The following is a 24,115-nucleotide window of genomic DNA, read 5'->3' on the forward strand; positions in this document are numbered from 1 at the left end:
CAGAATTACGGGGGGAAAGCCTTTCATACTCAACGTTTAATTAATACTCCCTACAGATGACCTCTTTATCTCTCGTTTGAGTAACGAGAGAGAGAGAGAGAGAGAGAGAGAGAGAGAGAGAGAGAGAGATAAGTTTGCTCATTTCACACGTAAAAAGAGCGAATTGATCATAATGTAGCTGCTTTTAGTTGGACATAGTAACCGCGTAAACGTTTGCAATTTGTGGAGATAGATGAGTTTGAACGATAGTACATTAGATTATGAAAATGGCAAATTAACTTTATGAGAATGTCCGGTGAAGAAGAAATTACACAAAGATTTATACGCGACCTTGGTCTCCAATACATGAAGCCGTGTCCAATGTGTAAAAAATTGCAGGGCCATAAGGATTACATATATTAACGCAATAATTGTGATTTGAGCTATTTTGGCAAGTTGACTATTAAGATAAAAAGACAACTGCGAAAAATGGAAATAGTAGAACGAAAATCCAGCGAGAACGCGGCGCATCTGGACAGTGAAGAAATTGATTGGAGATTCATGTTTAATGATACGCCGACAATATTATGACTCACTGGGACATAGTTCTTGCTAGTATCATATTATTTATGCATTACTGCCACGGTCACACAAGAGACATAACGAAAAAAAAGTGATAACTCATAAAAACGGAAATGTCACAAAAAAGAAAACAGAGTAGTTGCATTCGAGAGTGCACAACAACAAAGTAAATTTCGTACGCGGAAATAATATTTTTTAATTTCATTTTTCACGAGACATCTCATCGTCGCACGAATTGTATCACGAGAAATTAATTTTCGACCTCAAATACGTAAAATGTAAAGTCGATATTACATAAAATTATTCGCCTCTTATCTAATAAGAATCTCCGATTTTAATAACGAAAGTAATAATAATAATGACGCTATAACAGCATACCCAGAGCTTCGATAGCAGTGTCGCACGCGATATCAGAGCATATCTGACGCCTTGAACGTGGCAGATGGAGTCAGATATTACAAGGCTTCGAGTTGATTGTGCTTAAATTATACGTTTTGAGATTCGTAATCCCGTTTGCTCGTTAACCATGGCAGTTTGCATGTGTGTCAAGGACGAAGTTTACTTCGTATCGCGCAATTACATATGTATTACTGGACCACGGAATGTACAATAGTTTTTCGACTATTCTTGCAAGCTGGTCGATTTACGACGTAAGAAATGTAAGTTTGCGTGATGCCGTGCAAAAATAACTTTCGATTATGTCATCCGAATTAGGAATTATCAAACTGTACAAGTAGCGCGATATTGTTTGACAATTATATCGCGTGACGTATCGATAATGTTTTAAATTATTTTCACGGGAGAAGCTGTGTGTAAAATAAAACTGTTAAAATGGAAAAAAGTTCCAAATGTGTCGCACAGTCCCGCGCGATGACACAGAGTAGGTATATAGTCTCGCTACACATAAATAAATATATTTTAATGGAATGAAAATTTCAACGGTTTATAGATCACCGGTGAAATTTATCCCGATAGCAGTTGTGTCAACGAAAATGGAGTACAATTTCGCGTAACAGTTCCGTCCTGAACAAATAAAAATTGTTATCCCGTGTCTTCTTTCCGATAACTCGCATTACGTAACTAATCGAGTTTCTTTTATGTATTTCTGCCATTGTATAATTTTTCCGAATTACAAAAAAATTTGCTTCACGTCTCATTTTCTACTGTCCTCGACACTGTGACGTAAAAAAATATTGTACGAGGGATCGTAAGGGGAGGAAAGGTTTCTCTACCTTTAACTGAAACATAGTTACTCGGTTGAATAAAGTTCTTCGCGAAGGCTAAATCGATTTCAGAAAATACCAAACAAATGAAATGGAAATGATCGATTGCATCGAACTCAATATTATAGCCAGTGCGTAAATGCAAATCCTCGAACTTTCGCATCTCTTTTCCCACACAAGTGGTCATTGTTTCGACATACCTATGCAAACCTCGATCGGCGATCGTTTCGACTCAAACGAATTCAATTTCTCTGTTTGGCTCCACATGTCGAATCAATTCCGGCGTTGTTGCCGCTCCGCATAAATGAGCATTCCTGGTCAAAACAATTAATGTACAATCCGTTTATCGGTGATGGCGATAAGATCCTAGAAGACAAGACAATTTGCATGGAATTGTCTTACGAAAGCTGTACGTTGCTCGCGGTATGATCGGTCAAATTTTCGTGAGGAAGAGAAAAGGAGATGACAGGCGCGCCCGTCCGTCGTCACACATGTGCTGGACTACGATTGATTAGGGTCATCTCCGCGGCAACCAATGGGCAAACACAAATAAACCGCAGGACAGCCTGGAGCGGAACCGCTTGCGAACCGACCTGTCAGTAGACAGCTGACCGCTTTCTACGCGCAATATCCGCTTTCAATTTCTAGACGTGTATGACGATTCCGAAAAGAATCGCCCCCGGGAGAAAGTTTGCCGACAATGCCGTAACAGCGGCGGCTGCGGCAGCGGCAGCGGCGGCGGCGGGAATCATCTAGGTTTTCAACCCTCGAGTCGTAACTGGACCGCGAAGGCCGTGTGCCTCCAGCCCGGCGCGGCGCGGCGTCCTAGTTCTACGTACGCTCTACGACGCTCGCTTCGAGACCGTATTAACGATATTAAGCTCAATATAGAAGCACAGTTGCGATTAATCGCGCGGGAGAATGCTGCCGAGTTTCCTTAATAAAGCGACGAATTTTGCGCCGCGCGCCGACTCGAACTGAAATGCCGACTTTCAATGATCCCCGCGAGGACGAGCGAGAGAACGCCAATAAGTGATATTGCGAACGCTCGAACGCTTTGATTCGTATCGCTGCGAGTATTTCCCCGAGTTCAGACCGAGTTGATTATCTTTGCCATTTTCCTCGAATCCTTTCGTACGAAGCTTTCGGTTATTCGGAGGACGCCCGGGCGCCCACACGCTCCCGATCATCATGGTATCCGCCAAGATTTGTATGCTGTACGTTCTATCGGCGACTTTTACGGCCTACGGAGTAGAGGATATGTCAAAGGAAAAACAAAAACCGACTCAATCGAGACCGGCGAATCTTTGTAAGTTTCGTTCGTAAAATTTAGAATGTTCAATTGAAAGATGCTTGGTTGTCGCCAGCGCGGTATAGCGATGAAAGAGAAAACAGATCCACCCTCGTATGTTCTATGAAAGAAAAGATTCTATTTGCGAGAAGGCGAGAAGAGCTTTTTAGGCCAATCCATTACGCTTTTCAAGCGATCCGATATGCGCGATAACTGCTTTTGTCTCACGGCGCACGGTTGTAGTTTCTCATTAACGAGCTATTTAAAGCAGTAGAGCGCCCTAAAGTGTTACGCCTTAAGATTAATCATCTGACTCGGCTTTGCCTTTTCTTTTTTTCTTTGCATGCCACGTCGGCGCGATGCTCTTTCCCCAATTAGTTATAATTAATGGTGTGAAGAACGAAGCGGGGAACGCGAGCGTGACCGCCGCTTTGAAGACTCTGGCGGAGAAGTATCCCGGTCACCTGGGTAACGTGTGGACCGTTCAGATCAACGAGACCGATTCCAGCGACAGTCTCGAAGGCGACAGTCTCGAAGCTATATGCAACACCTGGAGCTCGGCTGTCAGTAAAGGCGGCGCGACCGTTCCGGATTTGATTCTGGACATAACGACGGCGAACCTGGGCGCCGAAGCTTCGAGTTCCTTCACCGCGGCCATGGGGGTCCCGACCTTATCCGGCCAATTCGGTCAGGAGGGCGATATTCGTTACTGGAGAGATTTGGATCTCGATCAGAAAAATTATTTGATCCAGGTATCATGTTCAATTACGTGCGTCAAGCGTCAAAAATTCCGATAAGACTTGACGTGTTCACTGATACGCACGTATACGTGGCATTACGTCGAGTCACATCTGATTTGCACTCTGACTGCACGGTCGCTCATATAAAGCCTGTTTTTTTTTACCTTCATTTTTTGCGCGATTTATTTTTCCTCCTTTTTCTCCCGTTAGAGAGAATAAAAACAACGTACGTATACTACGTATTATGTACACCCAAGGACTTTGATTCTGTCCATGGGGAAATTTTTCAAACTGAAAAGTCGCTATCTTTCTACATACTTACAGTTCATGATTAACGTAACGACCAATAAGCTCTAGTCGTTTCATTAATCATGAACTGCAAGAATGTAGAAAGTGGTGACTTCTCAGTTTGGAAAATTTCCCCATGGACAGAATCAAAGTCCTTGGGTGTACATTAAAAAAATAATTGCTGTACTCACGATTGTACATACATACATACAAACATGCAAGAAACGATTGTATACGTACACATGCACGCGTATGTTTTTACATAAATTAATTAAATATACATATCTATTATACGTAATAACAAATAAATGATAGGTTACTCACTCCTCGCCGCCCCCCAGGTCGGCTCCTCCCCTCGGAATCCTGCATGGCTGCACTTGAATCGCTTCCCCATGGCACTTAACACACACACGCACGCGCGCGAGAACGCAATTACACGAGCACGCGCGCGCTAATTACCGAAATGCCACGAATACAGGACTGATTATACGCGGACTAATATTTCTCGATTAAGCGTGTCACGATTCAGGACCGCTTTGTCGCGTCTCCGCGGCGTTTCGTTGACCGTCGTCGAAAATTTCGAGGGAAACAACACTACGGTTTATCATCGTGCGCGGCACGCTAATAGGGTTAGGAATGCCGAATCGACGAATGCCGGTTGACCCTTGCGTTATTTAGCACGAACGAGCGTCTTTAAGGATTACTCCAACCAAATGCGTGTTTTGTTTAAACGCGCCTGTGTAAACAGACTAGAGATTGAGATTCCTTTTTGCACGCGTTGATCGCAGCGGCACGCGTGCGGCGCGCGGCGTGCATGAAAAGCAGGGGTAGAGGTAACTGTATGACGCGACACGCGACGTGATCGACGATTCGTCCGGAAGTACAGAGAGTAATACAGGATTCAGTATTCAGCACGATAATAGAACAATTTTCGATCGCGCAAATTCCGCGAAATGCACGTTTTATTGACAAAAGATCGATCGCGACTGATCGCGACTCGCGAGTCGCGACACGCTCCGCGCGCTTTTCAACGATCTGAAGTGGCGAACGAAATGAAGTTGGCTGCGGGCGCTTCAATCGGTGCGCGGTGAAAAGTTCAAATTTCAAATCGTTCAAATGCGATGCATCTTACGGTAATAATTATACGCTTGATTAATAAGAAATCTGTAGCCAAAAGTTGATAAATTGTATACAATATATTGTAGTTGCGGGAATCTTTGCTCACAATCGATCCACTTCGGTGAAACGCGAATCCTCCCTCCGTTTTTGCCAACCAAAAGTCGTAAAAAAAGTGAAAAGATGAACTTTGTCAAAAGTTCAGCTAAAGAGAACAGGATCTTTGTCTTGTTTTACACAAGTCAGAAATAGATGTAATAACGTATAGGTGTAAATTTCAAGTGAAAATTACCCGACGACCAGCTGGAATTTATAATCTCCTAGTCGTTTGAAAATTCTCCAAATACTTAGCATTTTCCTGAATCCTGTGTGGCTCGGTATTTCGTTGCAGGTAATGTCACCGAGCGACCTAGTGCCCGAGGCGATCCGTCAATTGGCGATCCAGATGAACATCACCAATGCCGGCATTCTCTACGACAAAAATTTCGTTATGAACCACAAGTATAAGAGTCTGCTGCTAAACGTGCCGACCAGGCACGTCATCAATGGTTTGCAGGACTCGATCGACAACACGAAAGAGCAATTGTCGAAATTGCGAGATTTGGACGTGGTAAACTATTTTCTACTCGGCGACGGAGATTCCATCAACATGCTATTGGACGCCGGGGCATTGTTGAGCTTCACCGGACGGAAATACGGCTGGTTCTTTTTGACTCTGGACGAAGAATTGTGGCCGAGCTGCGAGTGCGAGAACGTCACCGTATTGTTCCTAAAGCCGGAATCACCAATGGTGAATAGTGAAAAACAAGCGGAGTCTGTTGTAAGAGCGTCACTCCCAAAACCGCTCATCACATCCGCCTTTTATTACGATTTGACTCTGTTGGGCGTTAAGGCGATCAAGTTGGCCTTGGACAATGGTGACTGGCCCTTGGAACCTCGTCATATCGACTGCAATAGCTACGACGAGACGAACACGCCAACGAGAAATTTCGATTTCCTGGCTAAACTGAAAGCGGTCTCGCAGAATACAACGCCGACCTATGCCGGCATTAGCTGGGGCAACAAAAACGGAGAACACCACGCGGACTTTAAGATGTTTATGTATATGTTGAACATTGAGCGGGAAAAAATTACGTCGAAGGAGGAGAGCGGAGAATGGCAGGCGGGCATCGAAATGCCCTTGCAGGTAAGTCCAAATGCTACTTGAAACGAGACGTGAATGTATTACGTGTCACGCAGTTGAAGAACGATGTTTTAATATTGATTTTCTAATTATTCATAATCCATTGAATTGATTATGAAAATTGATTGTGCTACGAAAATGATAAATTCATCTCTTGATTCCGTGTAACACGAGTAATTTTTTTTTTTTTTTTTTTTAACGTTGTAGCTTCTTCGATTTTTCCTCCAATTCTCGAGTGCCATATATCGGAGGATTATTGATCACGCTTGACCGTCGCGGTCGTGCCTGACCGAGCGACGTTTATGCGATCGATGGCTCATATATGTTTTCTCGTCTATATATTATACTACTCTCTTTTATAGATAGGGATTGATTCGGAAATAATTCATAAAAACAATAAAGTGATTGTCTCATTGAATTGGGATTGCATGAAAATTGTTATCGGAGTTTATTCGAGCTCTTTTTGAAAATTTGTTTTGTTTGCGAGGCATGTTTAAACTGAATCGCGTTCGCATGAGTACAGGCAAATAAAGGGCGCTGAAATTCGAGCTTACTTTTAAGCCGATTTCGCATTAAATCGACTTCCCGCAGCAGAGAGCTTGAGAGTACAAATGCATAAATAACAAATGTGTAAATACCATGGTATGAGATATTTATTAAAAGGAACACGATTGTGTCGAAAAAAAAAAAAAAAAAAGAGATCGATTCCTTCGATGTAAGTTCCGTTTATATCAGTATCTCGCTATCATATCCGTCGCGTTGTCGTTCCCTAATGACATTCGCTTATCTAGCCTGGAAAAAAGTTCAAGGTGGCGAGAGCGTACTTTTATTTACTCGCGCATTGTCGCGCGTCACGAAAGCACACCTTTTTTGCGTATTTAGTTTTACGCCTGCTTCATGCCTCGCGCAACTACCTTCTCTACGCCCTTCGGAATAGTCGAGTAGTTCTCGATAAAAACAATCCGTGTTGATCTTCCGCGTTATTTTCTATTCGATTCTTCTTCGCTTATCGAGAGAATTTTTGCGTTCTGCAAAGGTGACCAACGAAAAGATTATGAACAACACCGCAGTGACGAGCTACAGGGTAATCGCCGTGCAACATCCGCCCTTCATGATGTACAACAATAAGACCAAGGAGTGGTACGGCTTCTGCATCGACCTGCTAGACGCGATTCAAGAGACCGTACCGTTCGAGTACGAGGTACGCGAAGTGGAGGACCACGAGTACGGCTCGTTGAACGAGAATGGCAGCTGGAACGGAATGATGAGAGAGCTTATAGAAAAACGCGCCGACATCGCTTTGAGTTCGCTCTGGGTCATGGCGGAGCGAGAGAAAGTCGTTGACTTCACGGTGCCCTATTATGACCTGGTCGGCCTGACGATCATGATGCAGAAAACGAAGACGTCGACGTCGCTCTTTAAATTCCTCACGGTGCTGGAGAACGAGGTCTGGCTCTGCATCCTGGCGGCGTACTTCTTCACCAGCTTCCTTATGTGGTTGTTCGACCGCTGGTCGCCTTACAGCTATCAGAATAATCGTGACAAGTACAAGGACGACGAGGAGAAGAGGGAGTTCAATCTCAGGGAATGCTTCTGGTTCTGCATGACCTCCCTGACCCCTCAGGGTGGCGGTGAGGCGCCGAAAAATTTATCAGGAAGATTGGTGGCGGCTACGTGGTGGCTCTTCGGTTTTATCATCATCGCCTCTTACACGGCTAACTTGGCGGCTTTCCTCACGGTGTCCAGATTAGAGATACCTGTCGAGACCTTGGAGGACCTGAGCAAACAGTACAAAATACAGTACGCGCCTATCGTAAACTCGCCAGCGTATGTTTACTTCCAGAGGATGGCGGACATTGAGACGCGCTTTTACGAGTAAGTGATTCATTCTCAAATCACATTCTTATGCGCGATTCCTCTAAACGTATTTCTTTAATTATCATAGAATTTGGAAGGATATGAGTTTGAACGATAGCTTGTCGGACGTGGAACGAGCGAAACTAGCCGTCTGGGATTATCCTGTTAGTGACAAGTACACAAAAATGTTTCAAGCTATGAAAGAAGCTGGTTTTCCGGCCGATATCGACGAAGCGCTAAAGCGAATTCGACGGGCAGACCAATACGCGAATAATGAATTCGCTTTCATCGGAGACGCTTCGACCATCAAGTATCTCGCTATGATCAATTGCGATTTGATTCAAGTCGGAGAGGAATTTTCAAGGAAGCCGTACGCTATCGCCGTCCAACAAGGATCACCGCTGAAGGACCAATTTAACAACGCGTACGTATGAAAACTTTTATCTTTCTTCATAAAGAAATAAATATCCTTATCTGAATCTTTTTCAATCTCTTCTCGTAGAATCCTCATACTGTTGAACAAAAGACGATTAGAGAAGTTAAAGGACAAATGGTGGAAGCACAATCCCGTCAGAAAGAATTGCGACCTGGAAAATAGTCAGAGCGACGGTATCAGTATTCATAATATCGGCGGTGTGTTTCTCGTAATTTTCGTGGGCATTATCTTCGCTTGTTTAACGTTAGCCATCGAGTATTGGTATTATCGGCACCGTGCGAAAGTTAATGAATTACATCAGACTACACTTCCAAAAACAAAACTGACGAAAATGACTAAGCCGATTCGGTATAACTTACAGCCTGCTCCTACACAAGGGTTTCAAACAATCTCGCAAGCGAGGCCGAGATTTTAAGTTCAACACTCAGGGAGGATTCGTTTGTGAAATATAGAGAATAAGAATAAAGTTGTCGCACAAAAAAAAAGAATAAAAGCGTTTTTAGACGGCCATGTCAATTTTGTATAATAACGAGATATTAGATAAAATTCATGAAAATTTATGAATTTTTATATCGGTGTGACGCACAACGCGGTTACAAAATACAGTAACATTTTCATAGGATCCATTTGCATATTTTTAGTATATACATGTATATTCTGAGATAAATATGTGTGGTTTTAGATAACTTTAAGAGAAGGTGAAATTACAGAATTCTTAGATAAAGAGAGATAAATAAATGTGTGGAAGTGGCAAATTTAAAACTTACATAATTTTCATGTTTTTGCAATGCCTTTATTTACCCTTTCCATACATTATTTTGTGGAAAGACGAAGAGCGCCCTTTTCTTATTTTTTTTTTTTACATTGCGTACTTTCTTTTCACATTATTTCCTAAAGACAAAGTTGTTTATAAGTGACACATTCCTTCGACGCATTAACATCATTCAACATCCGTTTCAAAGGCATCTGCATGCTAAAGTAACATTTTTTGTATTTTTTTCGCATACCTTTTCCAAGGTAAGCGCGTGTTTTCAAATTACACGTTTTTTTTTACACGTATGTTCTCAGTTATTCAATTTTCTTAGGGTGAGCACAGGGAAAGCAATGGATACAAGGAGATTTGGAACGTGGGAGAAGGAAAGGATTGGAGAAGGGATTAATCTTCTAGGGAGTTAAATCATAATTATAGGGGAATACGATTAAGATAATCCATTAATAATTACGAAAAACAACAAGAAAATAGAACAGCACTTTAATTAAATACCCGATTTGCAATCGTGCGGCGTTCAAAATAAGTACTCAACTGTCCTTTCGAATTTATATCTGATTCGTAATTCTCACCTTCCTTTTTTTCTTTTCTTTTCGATATCGAATCGGATAAATATACTCTTTGCCTGCACGTCGGGTGAGAAACAAAATTGCTTGCTACAATTTTCTACAAAATCAGCATACTAAACTCTCTCCTCAAAAATCACAAAGTAATCAACAACCTACAACTGAAATAGCATGGACTACATCTTCAACGTTCTTGCAACGTGAAACGCATGTGTAATATACACTTCTTTTTTTTTCTTATTTTGTTCCTTTCCTCTTTACTCTCTCATCAAAGGGTTAATATTAATTATCTAAATGAATAGTTAATATCCTCGTGTTTCGTTTTGTTTCGATTGCATGTTGCTTATTACGAGTGACGATGGGGTTTACTCGTGCCTTCTTGGATACATGCATAACAAATTCCACATGCCAAGAGGACCCCCATTCACAATCCTATCAATCGCTTTTTTATCTTGCGAAAAAAAAGTATAGCTAAACTTTAAATCTCCAGTCATATAGTATCATTTAGCAGCTTACATTATCCGGTTCACAAGGTCAACGGACGCAAAGTTGTCGGCGGCTGGCATCCGAAGCTGCTACTGTGCCTTCTATTGGAACAAAGATATGTACATAATTAGGTACAACGGCAATGTGACAAAACTAAATTGTCGGTAAAACTTTTGTTCCGGACACACTATCAGTATATTTTGGAATTGCAAATAAGCCTAGAACAGGTATTATAAAATTATTGCTGTAGCATTTCGATCGTTTTTAACAAATTTTTAGCACACAGGTCCTATTTAAAAAAAAAATTTATCTGCATTTTCTTTTTTTGGAGGGTTAAGAACATATACATCCGACAAGATATTCATATTTTCCGATAAAAATGGTAAATACTACATATATTATATCTTAAGTTATTTCTATTAATGTTTTTAACCACTTGGAACGAATCAAGCATACATCAATATTTATCTTTGGCAACAGATAGAAGTCTATAAATACCGAGTTTTTCTTTTTACTCAATTGCGGATAATACATAGTATTGCAAACCTAACCTCATATTTCAACTTAACAATACTGATTTCTCACCCGTTTAGTAATAAGAAAAGAAATTGGTCCAAAGTCATTTTCTTCTTATTAGTGCTCGCAATTATCGACGTTACACATTCAATGTAATTGATGTGCTTGTAATAAATGGCGGGTCTTAACGATGTGCATTACCTTTTTCTATCATTGTGCAGAGGTACACTCGATTGTACCCAGCCAAGTTGATCCAAAGCAAAAGAATCTTTTTCGATATTTTCTTGTTCTTGTAAAACGGCATCTTCCGCTCCGACCGGAGAATAGCGAAAATGATCTTGTTCTGAGAGAATGCGGCGTTTGACCGGAGATCGTATGGGCTCAGTTTGGACGCTCTTGTCGCACTGACGTACCCGAAACTTCAGCGTTAAATTCGTCGACGCGGGTAATGTCGCCACGTCATTCTCCCGGTACTCCATATAAGGGCTTTCTCCGCCAGGAAGGTATAGCAAATTTCCTGACTCAGATCTGCGATAAGCAACACGTTCTACTGTATTGTTCACAGGAAACGTTGTCCCATCTGCCCAGTGACCATCGTCCTTTATCGGACGAAAGTGAGTACGTGCGGAAGTTAATAAATCCTCGTCTGGTTCTGGAAGGTTGTCCAGGGCCTCCCAAGTTCCCTTCAGACTCGAACGAGATTCCTTGCAAACTCCAGGCGGAGTTTTGCTCGATGCTACTGGAAAGAAGCAGTCACCTGTCTGAACGTTGTGACAATACAAGCTTGTAGATAAGTTACTGTCAATTCCTCTCCAGCACCAGGGTCCATCCTTAACCGAATCCATCCAATTTATATTATATTCTGTAATAATATTACCAATATAAAAGTCTTCACTAATAGAAAAATAAATCTGTACAATATTTTTCAACTATAATTATTTTGATAAATCGTATATTATTATTATTGCATCATATATAATCAGGGTTGGGTAAGTTAATAATTTTTTTTAACTAAATTAAGTTAAAATTGATGGCACATAAAATTAATTTAGTTACGTTTAAAGTTATATGAATAATAAATTAACTCAGTTAAAGTTATGTTAAGATTAAATTAACGTAAAATAAAATTTTCAAAATCATCATTTATATAAAATTAGAATATTGCAATTTTTTTAAATTGCATTATTCTAAATAACAAAATAATTATAACATAAATTATCAAATAAATTTTTTGTTTCATTTATAATTTAAATTTATACAAAGTAAAAAGAAACATTATTTTTTATATACAGATATGTATTCTTTTACAATTTTTTACATTTTATAATTAAATTATTAAAAATTTTACGTGTAATGTAAAATATAATTTTTAAAATTAAAATTAAAATTTATCATTATTAAAGTAATTATTAAATTTTAATACAAGTATTCAAATAGCAAACCACCTGCACTAAACATTTGTTTTATAAGTGTTGAGGATGTTACTGATATATTATACTATCATTTTTAAGACAGATAAAAAAAAATAACATAGAAAAAAATTAATATTTCAAAATATCTAGTTAAAGTTAAAAATTAACGCATTAAGATTAATTAAATTAAGTTAAAAGTTATGAACTTTTTAATATTTTGCTCAACCTTTAATTTTTTAACCAGTTACTATCCAAGCCTGTATATAATATACATATTGCATCATACATTAATAGCTTACCTGTTTTATCTTTATTGCTACATTCATCTGCATTATCCTCAATGCTGATTAAATCGATATCCCATGGAATAAGCGGTGATTCGTCAACAATTGATTCTTTATTTGGTGTGTCAGTAGCGTGGCCTTTATCTGAGGTGGGTAAATTGAAGATTGTCCTGGTAGTGTCTGTGGGCCAAAGAGGTCCAGAAGGAATAGAAAGTGTCGGAGCTGCCCATATCGCAGCTGTGTCCTGTGCATTGCCTGGTACTGAATTCCAAAGTGACTCTAAGCTCTCAAACTTTGCTTTTAGTTGCGCTAATCTTAACTTATCAAGTTCATTTTCTCTTTCTCGTTCCATTGATTTAGCAAAACCAAAACTTTCTTTCTCTTCCGATTTTAATTCGATGTTCTAGAAAAGAAAGAAAAAGAAAATGATTTGCCACATAAGCACAGTAGAGTCTCCTTAAAGGTCACAGTACAGACTTTTGTATAGTTACATAATTGTATGAATAAAGAAATTGATTGGTCCATTTTATTATGCCTGTGCTAATGGACCAATCAATTTCTTTATGCATACGGTTATGCAGCTATGCAAAAGTCTATGCTGCAGCCTTAATTTTGAGTCTATAGGGCGATAAGAATGCCAAAGTTATAGAATACCTTCACCCCAACACGAGTCTACCAATTACCGTGTACTTGAACGAGCAAAGTACACGGTGATTGGTATACTTGTGCTATGGTAAGGATATTGTATAAAAATAAGGGATACGATATTAGTATTTGTGAAAATACGTGTGAAGGAATGCAAAGATTGTAGAGGGCCTAATTAAGGGAATCCTAAAGTCATCTTTTTTTATTGACTGAACGTTAATTTTCGCGCACGCCGTTTCTTCTAATTGCATTTACAGATTAAAAAATTCCTTTTAATAATTAAAGTAAATAGACAGTAATGTACAACGGACGCAACAATTTTATAAAAAAAACGAAAAAAATTGGAAATAATTATGTATGCTCACAAATTTTCGCAGAAACTAATTTTTTATATTAGACTTCTAAAAGTTTATAATAATTATTAGACTTCTAAAAGTTTATAATAACCGTAAGTTAACTTAGGCCAGTGCCGTAAAAGTTGGAAGATAGGAAACCTACCGTTTTATAATTGCATTATAAACCGCATATATTTAAAAGAATGATTTTTGCAAAAATTGGAAAATTATTTCCAATTTTTTTCATTTTCCTTATAAAATTGTTGCGTCCGTTATACATTACTATTTATATTTTAATTGTGAAAAAGGAATTTTAAATGTGTAAATACAATTGGAAAAAATGGCATACGCAAAAATTAATCGTTCAGTCGGTAAAAAAGTACTTTAGGATTTCCTTAAGGAGGTTTTACTGTACAGTGCGTTGCATTGATGCCTGGGGTACCGATTTTAAGGACCACATTTCTTTCTTAGTTATTTTTACGTTCCTGACCAAATGCTGCTGTCAACGATTACCGCAGCATTCAGTCATGAACATAAAAATAATCAAGAAAGAAACGTGGTCCCTAAAATCAGTACCCCAGGCATCAATGCAACGCACTGTACATCCACGGTAATTGATTCTGTCCTTTGAAAAATTTTCTAAATTGAGAAGTCGCTATTTGTCTACAGTTTATGATTAACGTAACGACCAATAAGCTCTAGTTGTTATATTAATCATTAACTGCAAATATTTAGAAAGATGGTGACTTCTCAGTTTAAAAAATTTTCTGAGGGACAAAATCAACTACCATGGGTGTAGCAATATAAAATTTTAAAAAGTTAGAAGAGTACTATAATACTCACGATAGACATTTTAGTCTTTTTATTGCGAGAGCTATTATTTTTGTTGTGCAAATTAATTCCGTAGGTTTTATTGTTGTTGCTGTTGGCAAAGTTTCTATCTTTCTGTGCAGGAGTCTTCTTGATGGATACAGATTGCGATGGATACAGATTGCAAAGCTGGAAATGCTGCGTAGTATCTAAGAGCCCTGTCACGAGGTGTCAGTGCTTCTAAATTTGTTTCGGGCTCATCACAAGATTTCATGGAGTCTTCTTTTTCATTGTACGAGCTTCCTCCTTCTAATTCTTTCAGTTTTATGCACAGTTCATCAACTAGAGCATCTACTCCATATTTCTATGTACAAAAAAAATATTCTTCTTACATACATTTACCAATGACATAAACATGAACAATTTGTAAGAAAAAGAAATTGGAAATTTCATATATATTTCTGAAAATATAGAAATTATATTTTAAACTCACGTCATCAGCAGCACTTGTCAGACATTGCACAACAGCTCGTCGTTGTTCCCCGTCACCATGTGTCGGCAGCTTTGCTTTAGGTCGGGCACGTCCGCGACGTCCTGTGCCTCTACTCAACTCAATTGCCTCTTCTGGAGGACTTAGGGCCGAGTCGGGGCGGCGCAATAGGCTGAGCACAAATCGCGAGTACGCAACTGGGTCAATTCCCAATGCGTCCAGGCGTGTCTCAAGCCACTGGCGCAACTCCTCCTCGGCCCTCGAGCCAAAGACTTCACCTCCTCCAGGGGACGTCGCTATCCCGACCAAATGCAAGGCTGGGTTCCTCATTCCCTCTTAATAGATCTCCTCCTAGACCCAGGAACTCTAACCAACTTGACTATCTCCAGGGTGATCATCTCTCCTATAAAATTACAGCCATGCTTTTATTATGTCACGGCTTAATAAAAAATCACTAAAAAACAAAAAAAAGATCTAGATTATTTAAAATCTATGAGAGCCCAAACTCACCTATGTACAGTACAGTATTACGGTATTTTATTATTGTCGTTAAATGTTTCAATTTTATGGAATCCACCACTACGTCGTTCAGATTAATCAACGGACTTATCAAACGTTTTTCTGCAGTTCTTATTGTGAATTTTTCGCATTAAGTTACTTAATTGTCCAGAAATATTGTTAATGTTTCTTAAAGTTTTGGTAATCTTGTTTAAAAATTCTTTAGTTTTTGTGCATGGGTGGTGGATATATCATTGAAGTGAGGCTGGCAGGTCTTAGTGAAGGATAACAAGTATAGTCTCCTTCCCATTTTGACACTAAAAGTAACAAGTAAAATTTATTGCATATAATCCAAGTAATAATATTTTACTATATTTTTATTTTACTTATATATAATTATACTTTTCATAAAAATAATTTATTCTACAACTGAGTAACAAATGCAATGTAAGCTAGAAAATTAAATAATACAAACATAATTGACACAATTTGCTACCTTATAATACTTGTATACTTTTACATTATCAGCATCACTTAAAACTTTTGCAATGTATAGGCTATATATATATACACACACATATATATGCATACATACAACATATATATAAAAGTATCATTGAGTTGAATGTAACATTTTGTATCAACATTTATTTGCATTTCTATTTAAAGAAATACAAGGGATGTCAAGGTGGCTAGATATAGTATGTGTACACACACATGTGTATATATATAGAGCCAACCTTTGCTGGACACGGCAATGTTTAAAACGACAAATTGTGCCAGTGTGCGCGGGGAAAGGGGGAGGGGTCCGAGAGAAATAAAGATCAAGATCGAGAAATGCAAGTGGAATTGCGTCAAGCGTTGGTACACACGCCCGAGACCATCGTGCGATCGCTATTAAAGGGACGCGTTATCTATAGATACGTGCGCGTGCGACAAAAGCATCGACATTGTACACCTGAGGTGTTATCGCGCGGAGGCGGAGAACGCGCGCTCTGACATCGAGTGGGACGAATTTAGGCAAGGGACGGAAACGCGCGGACGCGTGTCACCGCGCGCATAAAACGCTGGCAACCGGGAGCCTGACTCGGTCGGAGGGGTGCATCGCGAATAACCTTGTCGAATGCGCTATAGAGTTTCGCCTGAGTCATAGCTCGAGCTCGGAGGAACGAAAGCCCGTGCGTGACGACGTTACGAAACGGCAACTCCGTCGATCGACACGACGCGCCGTGACGCGCGAGTGTTCGCGATCGGGCATCGTGACCGCGCGTTCCATCGAGATGACGAAAGAGTCCAGAATCCTCGACATACCTGCATGCCTCGAGAGATGATTTTTCACCCCGGCCTCTTCTACACACCCCACTCAGTAAAAAACATGGCGAGCTACTAAACCGAAGAGGACTCCACGGTCCACATCCACGCTCACACGCATACACGTACGCTCCCCTCCTTCTTCGATCGCAGAGTCGGAAGTATCGTCAACGCCAACTGAAGCCAACTTTACGCCAGTAACGGCGTCATCTTAACGCGACACAGCAAAATTTCAAGCTGATGCAATCGTCTCGCGTTATGATTGGTTGAAATCTCGACTCGTTGAGAATTCAAATCAAGCACGGAATTACAACTATCGAAACAAGAAAATAACTAGAGAAAGTGGAATCAGTGGGTCTGTTCTTTTCAATTCAATTTCTTACGTTCACATTTTTACACTTTTCTGAATAGCCAATGGAATTATTCGATGGTATTCTTCCATTGGCTATTTTGGCTGTGTTCCGATATTAACTGCCAGTACTGAAAATGTATAGTATATGTGACGTGAACTATAAATTTTCAGTACTGCCAGTAAAAACGGAACACAGCCTTTGTCACTTTCATATACGCAAGTTATTCGTATGTTTTCAAGAATAAAAGTTGATTTATAATAGCCGTAAGAAATTCCCCAATCATAGTCGACTATTCTTCTATGATTCGACCATGATTGGCCAATTTCTTACGTTTACAGCTATCATAAACTAACTTTATAATAATGCATTATTATGGCTGTGTTCCGATATTAACTGCCAGTACTGAAAATGTATAGTATAGGTGACATGAACTATAAATTTTCAGTACTGCCAGTAAAAACGGAACACAGCCTATGTTAACATATGTTAAGATGTCATAAACCAATCAGAGAGCCGTATTAGCATCTTAAGGCATTGCTTTTAAGATGAAGCTCGATGAAAATAAGACTCGACTATGAATATCGGCCTTAAAGTATGTTGCCACTACTGCCTGCTGCTGTCGCCATTTGGCCCGCGGCCGTTACCACTACTGGCTATTGTCGCCATGTTGCGCCATGTTTACGTTTGCTTCGATGTGCTTCGCGTGTTGAATCTGAAACGTGTGATATGTTGTTGAGAGTCCCGATGTAATAGCGAACAATTATTTTGATACGTCTCAATGTCATATGTCATACGTAGAAGTTGTCTCAGTGCGTAGAAATAATCGTACTCGTAAATATTACATACATTTGTCGTGTCATTTCGAGTGAAGGTTTCGCGCGCGCATTTGCTCGAAATGCTCGAATAGGACGTATTGCCCGCGCTGTAGAATTATCGCGAATGTCGAATGAAATGCTCGTCGTCTTGCGATCATATCAGATAGAAATTCTAGAATGGGAGTGAGATGTTACATCTCTATCCATTTTATCTACGCGTGTATTCATTCAAATGGCTCTCGCCTCGGTCATGGATGACGAGACGTTTGGTTACTCTCGATTCTCTTTGTTTCGCCATACTTGTTTTAATCGGCCAAGTTAATACCTGTTGCGTCGCGACAAGTGTTGTGTGTTGAACTTGGTGTTCGGGTGTGTTATTCGCGCAATATTGGAGATGCTGAATGAACCGTCGGACAGTCATTATTGATGTACAATTCGAGAAAAACGACCAAACACAACCGTCAGCAGAATTTCAGTGAGATTGCATCCATCGGAATAATTCGGTAAATATTTTATTAATTGACATATTTTTTTACGTGTTTTGTATTCGTATTTTTGCGATTTGAGTATAAAAATAGAAACATTTTTATTTTTTTCAATAGCGTAGATTATTATATTCTCTTTAGTTTAGATTACATGAAATTAGCATGTGATTATATGAAATATACTCATTGATGATTGTTTCTAATGTAGTAATTTCTTTGATACTTTCTAAATTTCAGAAATTATTAAAATATTATTTGATATATTTTATTACGTTGAAAAATCAAGATAATATAACAATTTACACTATATAAAAATATTTTATCATTCTCACACTTTTCTAAATTAAACAAAATAGATAGTTTAATAAATAATAAGATAGTTTAATAAATTTCTGTTTATGATTATGAATAATAATTTTTTTATTATATTTTTAGAATCAATTGGAAAGGAAATGCAGTAGCAGCAGCCACAACCGGTAAGTGAATAGTTATCTTGTAATTGTAGGCTACTGTGAAAGCATAACTTTATTTTGAATTTCCTCTATTTTTATAAAATTGAGCTGCGTAATCAATAGGTGCATTCAGTACTACAATCGATCACTGGGGTGGCTAAGTAGCAATTTATGTGATTGGTTGGCTCTAATGGTAAGAACCAATCACAACCAACTGCTATTTAGCCACTCAGCAGTAGTAGCAGTAGTACTGAATGCCCCAATATATATGAATCCTATAAATATCTATATAAAAAGTCAGCTAAAATCAGCAGTGGTCATTCTTGGACTTTTCTCTGTCATTACAAGCTACATTAGGTCTTGATCACAGTGAAGGAATATTAGATATTAGGAAATGGAATTTTGAAATCAGTTTTTTCAATGAATACTATAGCTAAATAGTAAATTATGTTGTGTCTTGTAAGATACATTTATGTTTTACATCTTATTTGATTCATAATGCGTTACATCTAATGTTTATTAGGACAACTGATTTTAAAATTTTTATTTTTATTCCTAATATTTAATATTTCTCTTTTGCACAGGACCTTACCATTTGGACATATATTTGTGGACCGGGCAACTAATCCTTTTCCTGATGAGTCGCGGAACGCGCAAATATTAAAAAAATTCATATTATTGTTTTTACAAATGGGTAATATAGCAAATAGTATATAACTATGAGCTATCATAATCAAAGCTGTGTGAACTTATGAAAATTTCAATGTTTATTGCATGGTATAAAAGTATTTAAAACTGAAATACTATCAATAATTATTACATGAATAAGTATTTCCATGAAAAGTTACTTGAATCAAATTACACTTGACTAACATATGAAAAATGATTTTGATTCTTCAATTTCACATGTGCGTGGACAATGTTTCATTTCTCGTTATATTTAAAACAAGAAAAGCATGTCAACTTTTCCTCCATATGTAACTCTAACAAAATTGTCATACATTATTTATAATTGTCTAATAATGTCAGAAAACATTTGGTAGTTATAATTATACATGCGTTATATAATATTTTTGAAGAGTGCATAAAAAATATTTATATTTTATTCATTGCACTTATAAAAGTCTAACGGATAAGTCTCGAAAGATTTCGATAAATTACAATAGATGGCAGCATGCTGTTTAAAGTTGGTCATTGCTATAAAAATATATATGATAATAAATCCATTTTTTAAATATAAATACAGGTATGCTATTAATATTAATATTCTTTATATATTTAACTGTTAATAATGAACGATATGTAATAACATATTGTATACTTTTTCACATGTATAATTTCTGATCAAATAAATACATATAATAAAATATTAAGTGTATACATTATTAGTATGTATGTATAAAATTTATAACATGTTTATATACATACATACATATATAAAATTAATATAATACATAATTTGAAAAAAGGTTTCGTTCGATTTAACGCAACAATTTCAGTAAGAATAAAAGTCTAACTGAATGAATTGAATCAAAATTATTTTTTATATGTTAGTCAAGTGTTATTTGATTCAAGTAACTTTTCGTGGAAATACTTATTCGTGTAATAATTACTAAGAAATAGTATTTCATTTTAAATACTTTTATATCATATAATATACGTTAAAATTTTCATAAGTTTACACAGCTTTGATTATGATAGCTCATAGTTATATACTATTCGCTACATAATGCATGTCTAAAAAACTGTATTTATAGTCGATTTTTATTTCAAAACCATTTGAACGCGAAACAGTTTGCTCAATTTTTGGAATTTTTTTTAAAGATAACTGCTGCACATTTTTCCACGCTTTTATACATTTAATTGTACGATACAAGTTCAGTAAACATCTATAAATTTTGGTACGTCTAAATGTTTATGTTACATAAATTAAAAAATACACATCTTTTTGAAGTTTGCTGACATGATTTCTGAGAAACTACTACCGAAGCTATCGTTTAACTTTTATATATATGTAAAATACATGTATGTTTATCGCATAAATTAGGATTATTGCGATATCTATAAACTATTTTTTATACATGTTAAATTCAATGAATTTTGTTAAAAAATTGATATACTTTTATACTTGTTTTTTTTTTAATTTTTATTTTAATAATCTATAGCATTTTTCATTTATCTTGGCTTATGTTTATGCGATAAACTAACGCGTATTTTATATATACGCAAAAGTTGGAGTCGATAATTTCAATCGTTTCAGATTGTGTCAGCCGACTTGAAAATGTGTATTTTTTAAATTTACATAATAGTGATTAAACATTTAGATCAAAATTTGTATTTACTAAATATATGTATATGTACAAAGGCGTAGAGGCGAGAAGAATATATGTGTAGCAGTTTTTATTACATATTTTTCCAAAAAATAGGCCATTTGTTTCGCGCTATAGACTAGAATAGTAATATCTTAAGATGTTACTATGGCTCGTAATTAGTTTATAACATCTTAAAACAGTATTTTCGACGATCATAAATATAAGAACTTACTATGAATAATCGGCCCAATAAAAACTGAAAAGAAAAATTCCTGATAATATTACAATAATGTATTTCACGAATTAAAAAATAATATAATAATTATTTTAATAATATTACAACAATAAAATAATAATAAAATGTTGCAAAATCTTTCTATATATACATTGGTCGAAATTCACGTGAAGGATCTCATTCACTTTATTAGTTTTATGCAAAGACACGAAGATAGTATAGCCGTAATCTCGTAGCAGATAAAATGATCGCCCCGGGGGTGATGAAGCTGCTTAGAGTTCTTGGGTCTAAAAAAAGATCCATTAGGAGAAAAACGGCTCGAAGAAGCGTGTTCAGCTTTTTTTTTTTTTTTTTCTTTAATGGATTTCCCTAATTCTCCTTATTGCCCTCTTTTGTCTCTCTAGAGATATTTTCTTTCTTGTTTTTTTTTCTTCATCATTATAATTCAAGAGGAAGAGTTAAAAAGAGAAGATCGGTTTTTTATTTTTACGATGTATTCATTCAAAATTAGATCTCTATTTGATAATCCTCATATTTAGGAAACAGTATATAGATTTCTAGCTGAATTATTTAAAAATCAGAGAACCTTGATTTTAAATCTAAGGAATTGATTCTCTAGACCCATTAATCACTCCCTCGCGTTTAATAGCTTGATGTCGGAAATCTTTCGGCGTCTTAATTAGAGCGGAAATTATGATAATTCATTTCTGTTCAGAGCAGAAATGGGGATGGAAACGTTGCGATTGATGGCGTGTTTAATTCACGATCGACATGGAACGTGGAATCTGAAGCAAAACGAAATTTGTAATTTTTATATAAGAGAGAAAATTAAAAGTGTGAGTATGAGGCGATTAATCGACAGTTTCGACAGTGAGTCTCTCGTAGGAGGTATAAGAAATTTTGTAAGAAATTTTATGTAAGAAAGAAAAGGGAGAGAGCGAAGAAGGTTCATTCGGTCGGTTTCTTGGCAACGTTCCCGTAGCGACGGATAAAAGAAACGAAAAAACGAAAAGGGAGAGAGAAGCCTACGTTGTATAATCTGATATCGAGGCGCAGATAAAAGCCCGGATTAAAAGCCGGAATTAAATCATTTCGCGGCCCTGGCAGGTCCGGGGTCCGATATTAATCCAGTGGCGCGCGTACACGTCGACTCCGTTGCACAGATCCATCCCCCTGGAGCTCTCTTCCTCGTCCCCGCCCGGGTTCGCGCGCGCGGAGGTTAGTCGCTTCTCCTGGGGAACCGTCCAAGAGCTGCGCGCTGTAGCGATAGGGTGCACGGGGATTGCAACCCCGCGCAGTGAACGAGGGAACGACGGAACGAGGGTCGAGGAGGGCGAAGGGGGAGGAAGGGTGAGGGGCGAAACGCGTAAGGGCGGTTTCGCTGCTGCGCAACCCGCACGACGCAGACGTCAGTCGTTATATACCTGGTTCAACGACCACCGCCCTGCTCTCGTCCAACCCCGAAGTGCCCGGCCTGGCTCGAGGGGGATGCACGGGGCGGCACGGAGGGGAGAAAAACGCACTCGCGATGGCGGGGAGGGTGAGAACGGGGGCGGCGAGAATCGAGGATGCAGGGCGAGCGGAGAGGAGCGGAGCGGCGGTGACGACGACGACGATGACGACAACGACGGTGGTGGTTGGGCAGAGAAGAGGGTTACACGGTAGACGGAGGGCGGAGGGCGGAGGGCGGAGGACGGAGGGCGGTGGAGATCCGTCGAGGACGGGGGTCTCGCGAGCTCGTCGGAGCGGCCCACGGGCCAGTTCCGTCTCGAGCCCAGGGGTAGAAGAGCTACTGGCCGCTTGTCTGCTCCCTTCTTTCGCTATAGTTTCATTTCTTTCCGTTTTAGTTCCTCTTCAGTTCCGATTGATTGACATGTACACGTATAATATATAACTGCAAATATATCGGCACACGTACACCCACACACACACGTATATATATAGATATACATATATATATATATATATACATACACACACACATACATACACACCCACACACATACACACGCACGCACGCACGCACACACACACACACACATACACACACACAACCACACATACATACAAACGCATACGCACATCTTAGTCACGCAGGGACACCGACCCGCTCTCTTACGCACAACGTACCACGTACATCCACGCGTAACATCCACACGCATACACGCACACGGTAAATTCGTTTGTTCGTTGTTCGTGGTTGAATTCGCAAGCACGATTAGTATACCGACTTTCCCAACTCGTCGTTGTCGTCGTACGTTAAATGCACGGACACATCCGCGCCCAGTCTCCGAGTATCCTTAGCTCCGTATCCGGCCAGGTGTAAAACGGGCCGTAACCGCGTAGTACCTGCGTCTTCTGTCCATCCAATGCGCGCGTGCCTCGAGCGCGGGTTCCTTGAGTTTTAGGAAACGTAATTGTCGCATTCTCTCAGGTACGTGCAATTCAATCACTCTCAGTCTCCTGGTCGTCGGCGAAGGCGCCGCCGCGACCGTTCCCGAAATGCATCCGGAGCGAATCCTCGATCGCCACGTGTGTGATCGCGTCTGCTGTGCTTCACGGAGATCGAGAAATACAGAGTGTTCCCAAGAAACCAGAGAGTTTTGTGTCTTGATCGATTACGACCGTCTTTCCCAAGTATTGTTT

General features: G+C 38.7%; 4 protein-coding genes across 5 annotated transcripts in view; 2 read left to right on the forward strand and 2 right to left on the reverse strand.

Annotated features, from left to right (window-relative positions):
- The window catches only part of LOC105200442 (delta-1-pyrroline-5-carboxylate synthase), a 54,604-nt gene extending 49,780 nt beyond the window's left edge, over nucleotides 1–4,824 (reverse strand). Inside the window, exon 1 of the mRNA XM_039451884.1 lies at nucleotides 4,428–4,824. Coding sequence (XP_039307818.1) covers nucleotides 4,428–4,472 — 45 coding nt within the window. The 5' untranslated portion in view covers nucleotides 4,473–4,824. The remainder of the gene's footprint in view (nucleotides 1–4,427) is intronic.
- LOC105193511 (ionotropic receptor 25a) lies at nucleotides 92–9,796 on the forward strand. The gene is made up of 6 exons (XM_011157968.3): nucleotides 92–3,093; nucleotides 3,454–3,827; nucleotides 5,611–6,405; nucleotides 7,439–8,277; nucleotides 8,348–8,683; nucleotides 8,762–9,796. Exons 1-6 carry the CDS (start codon nucleotides 2,976–2,978, stop codon nucleotides 9,108–9,110), a joined length of 2,811 nt encoding a protein of 936 aa, XP_011156270.2. The 5' UTR covers nucleotides 92–2,975; the 3' UTR covers nucleotides 9,111–9,796.
- On the reverse strand, nucleotides 9,467–16,975 carry LOC105198157. Its single transcript, XM_026135742.2, is given in 8 exon segments — nucleotides 9,467–10,617; nucleotides 11,234–11,894; nucleotides 12,744–13,131; nucleotides 14,552–14,686; nucleotides 14,688–14,882; nucleotides 15,012–15,411; nucleotides 15,519–15,823; nucleotides 16,818–16,975. Coding segments are annotated over 6 exon segments (1,767 nt in total). The 5' UTR covers nucleotides 15,339–15,411; nucleotides 15,519–15,823; nucleotides 16,818–16,975; the 3' UTR covers nucleotides 9,467–10,556.
- A 900-nt stretch (nucleotides 16,976–17,875) lies between these two features.
- The window catches only part of LOC105193515 (ELAV-like protein 3), a 47,086-nt gene continuing 40,846 nt past the window's right edge, over nucleotides 17,876–24,115 (forward strand). Inside the window, exons 1-2 of one of the 2 annotated variants that reach the window (XM_039451896.1) lie at nucleotides 17,876–18,488; nucleotides 18,906–18,946. The gene's annotated coding sequence lies outside the window, so the exon portion shown is untranslated. Of the gene's footprint in view, nucleotides 18,489–18,905; nucleotides 18,947–23,204; nucleotides 23,904–24,115 lie in introns of those variants that run through there. The other variant, XM_011157978.3, reaches the window with a different exon arrangement.

Source organism: Solenopsis invicta, chromosome 7 (genome assembly GCF_016802725.1).
Source record: "Solenopsis invicta isolate M01_SB chromosome 7, UNIL_Sinv_3.0, whole genome shotgun sequence".
Classification (NCBI taxonomy): Eukaryota; Metazoa; Arthropoda; class Insecta; order Hymenoptera; family Formicidae; genus Solenopsis; species Solenopsis invicta.

What these genes read in the sequence shown, in the direction of transcription:
- LOC105193511 (XM_011157968.3), top strand. Translation starts at nt 2,976, where the DNA reads ATGGTATCCGCCAAGATTTGTATGCTGTACGTTCTATCGGCGACTTTT. An exon ending in ATTGAGACGCGCTTTTACGA is followed by an intron (nt 8,278 to 8,347) that starts GTAAGTGATTCA and finishes TAATTATCATAG; the next exon opens with AATTTGGAAGGATATGAGTT. An exon ending in AAGGACCAATTTAACAACGC is followed by an intron (nt 8,684 to 8,761) that starts GTACGTATGAAA and finishes CTCTTCTCGTAG; the next exon opens with AATCCTCATACTGTTGAACA.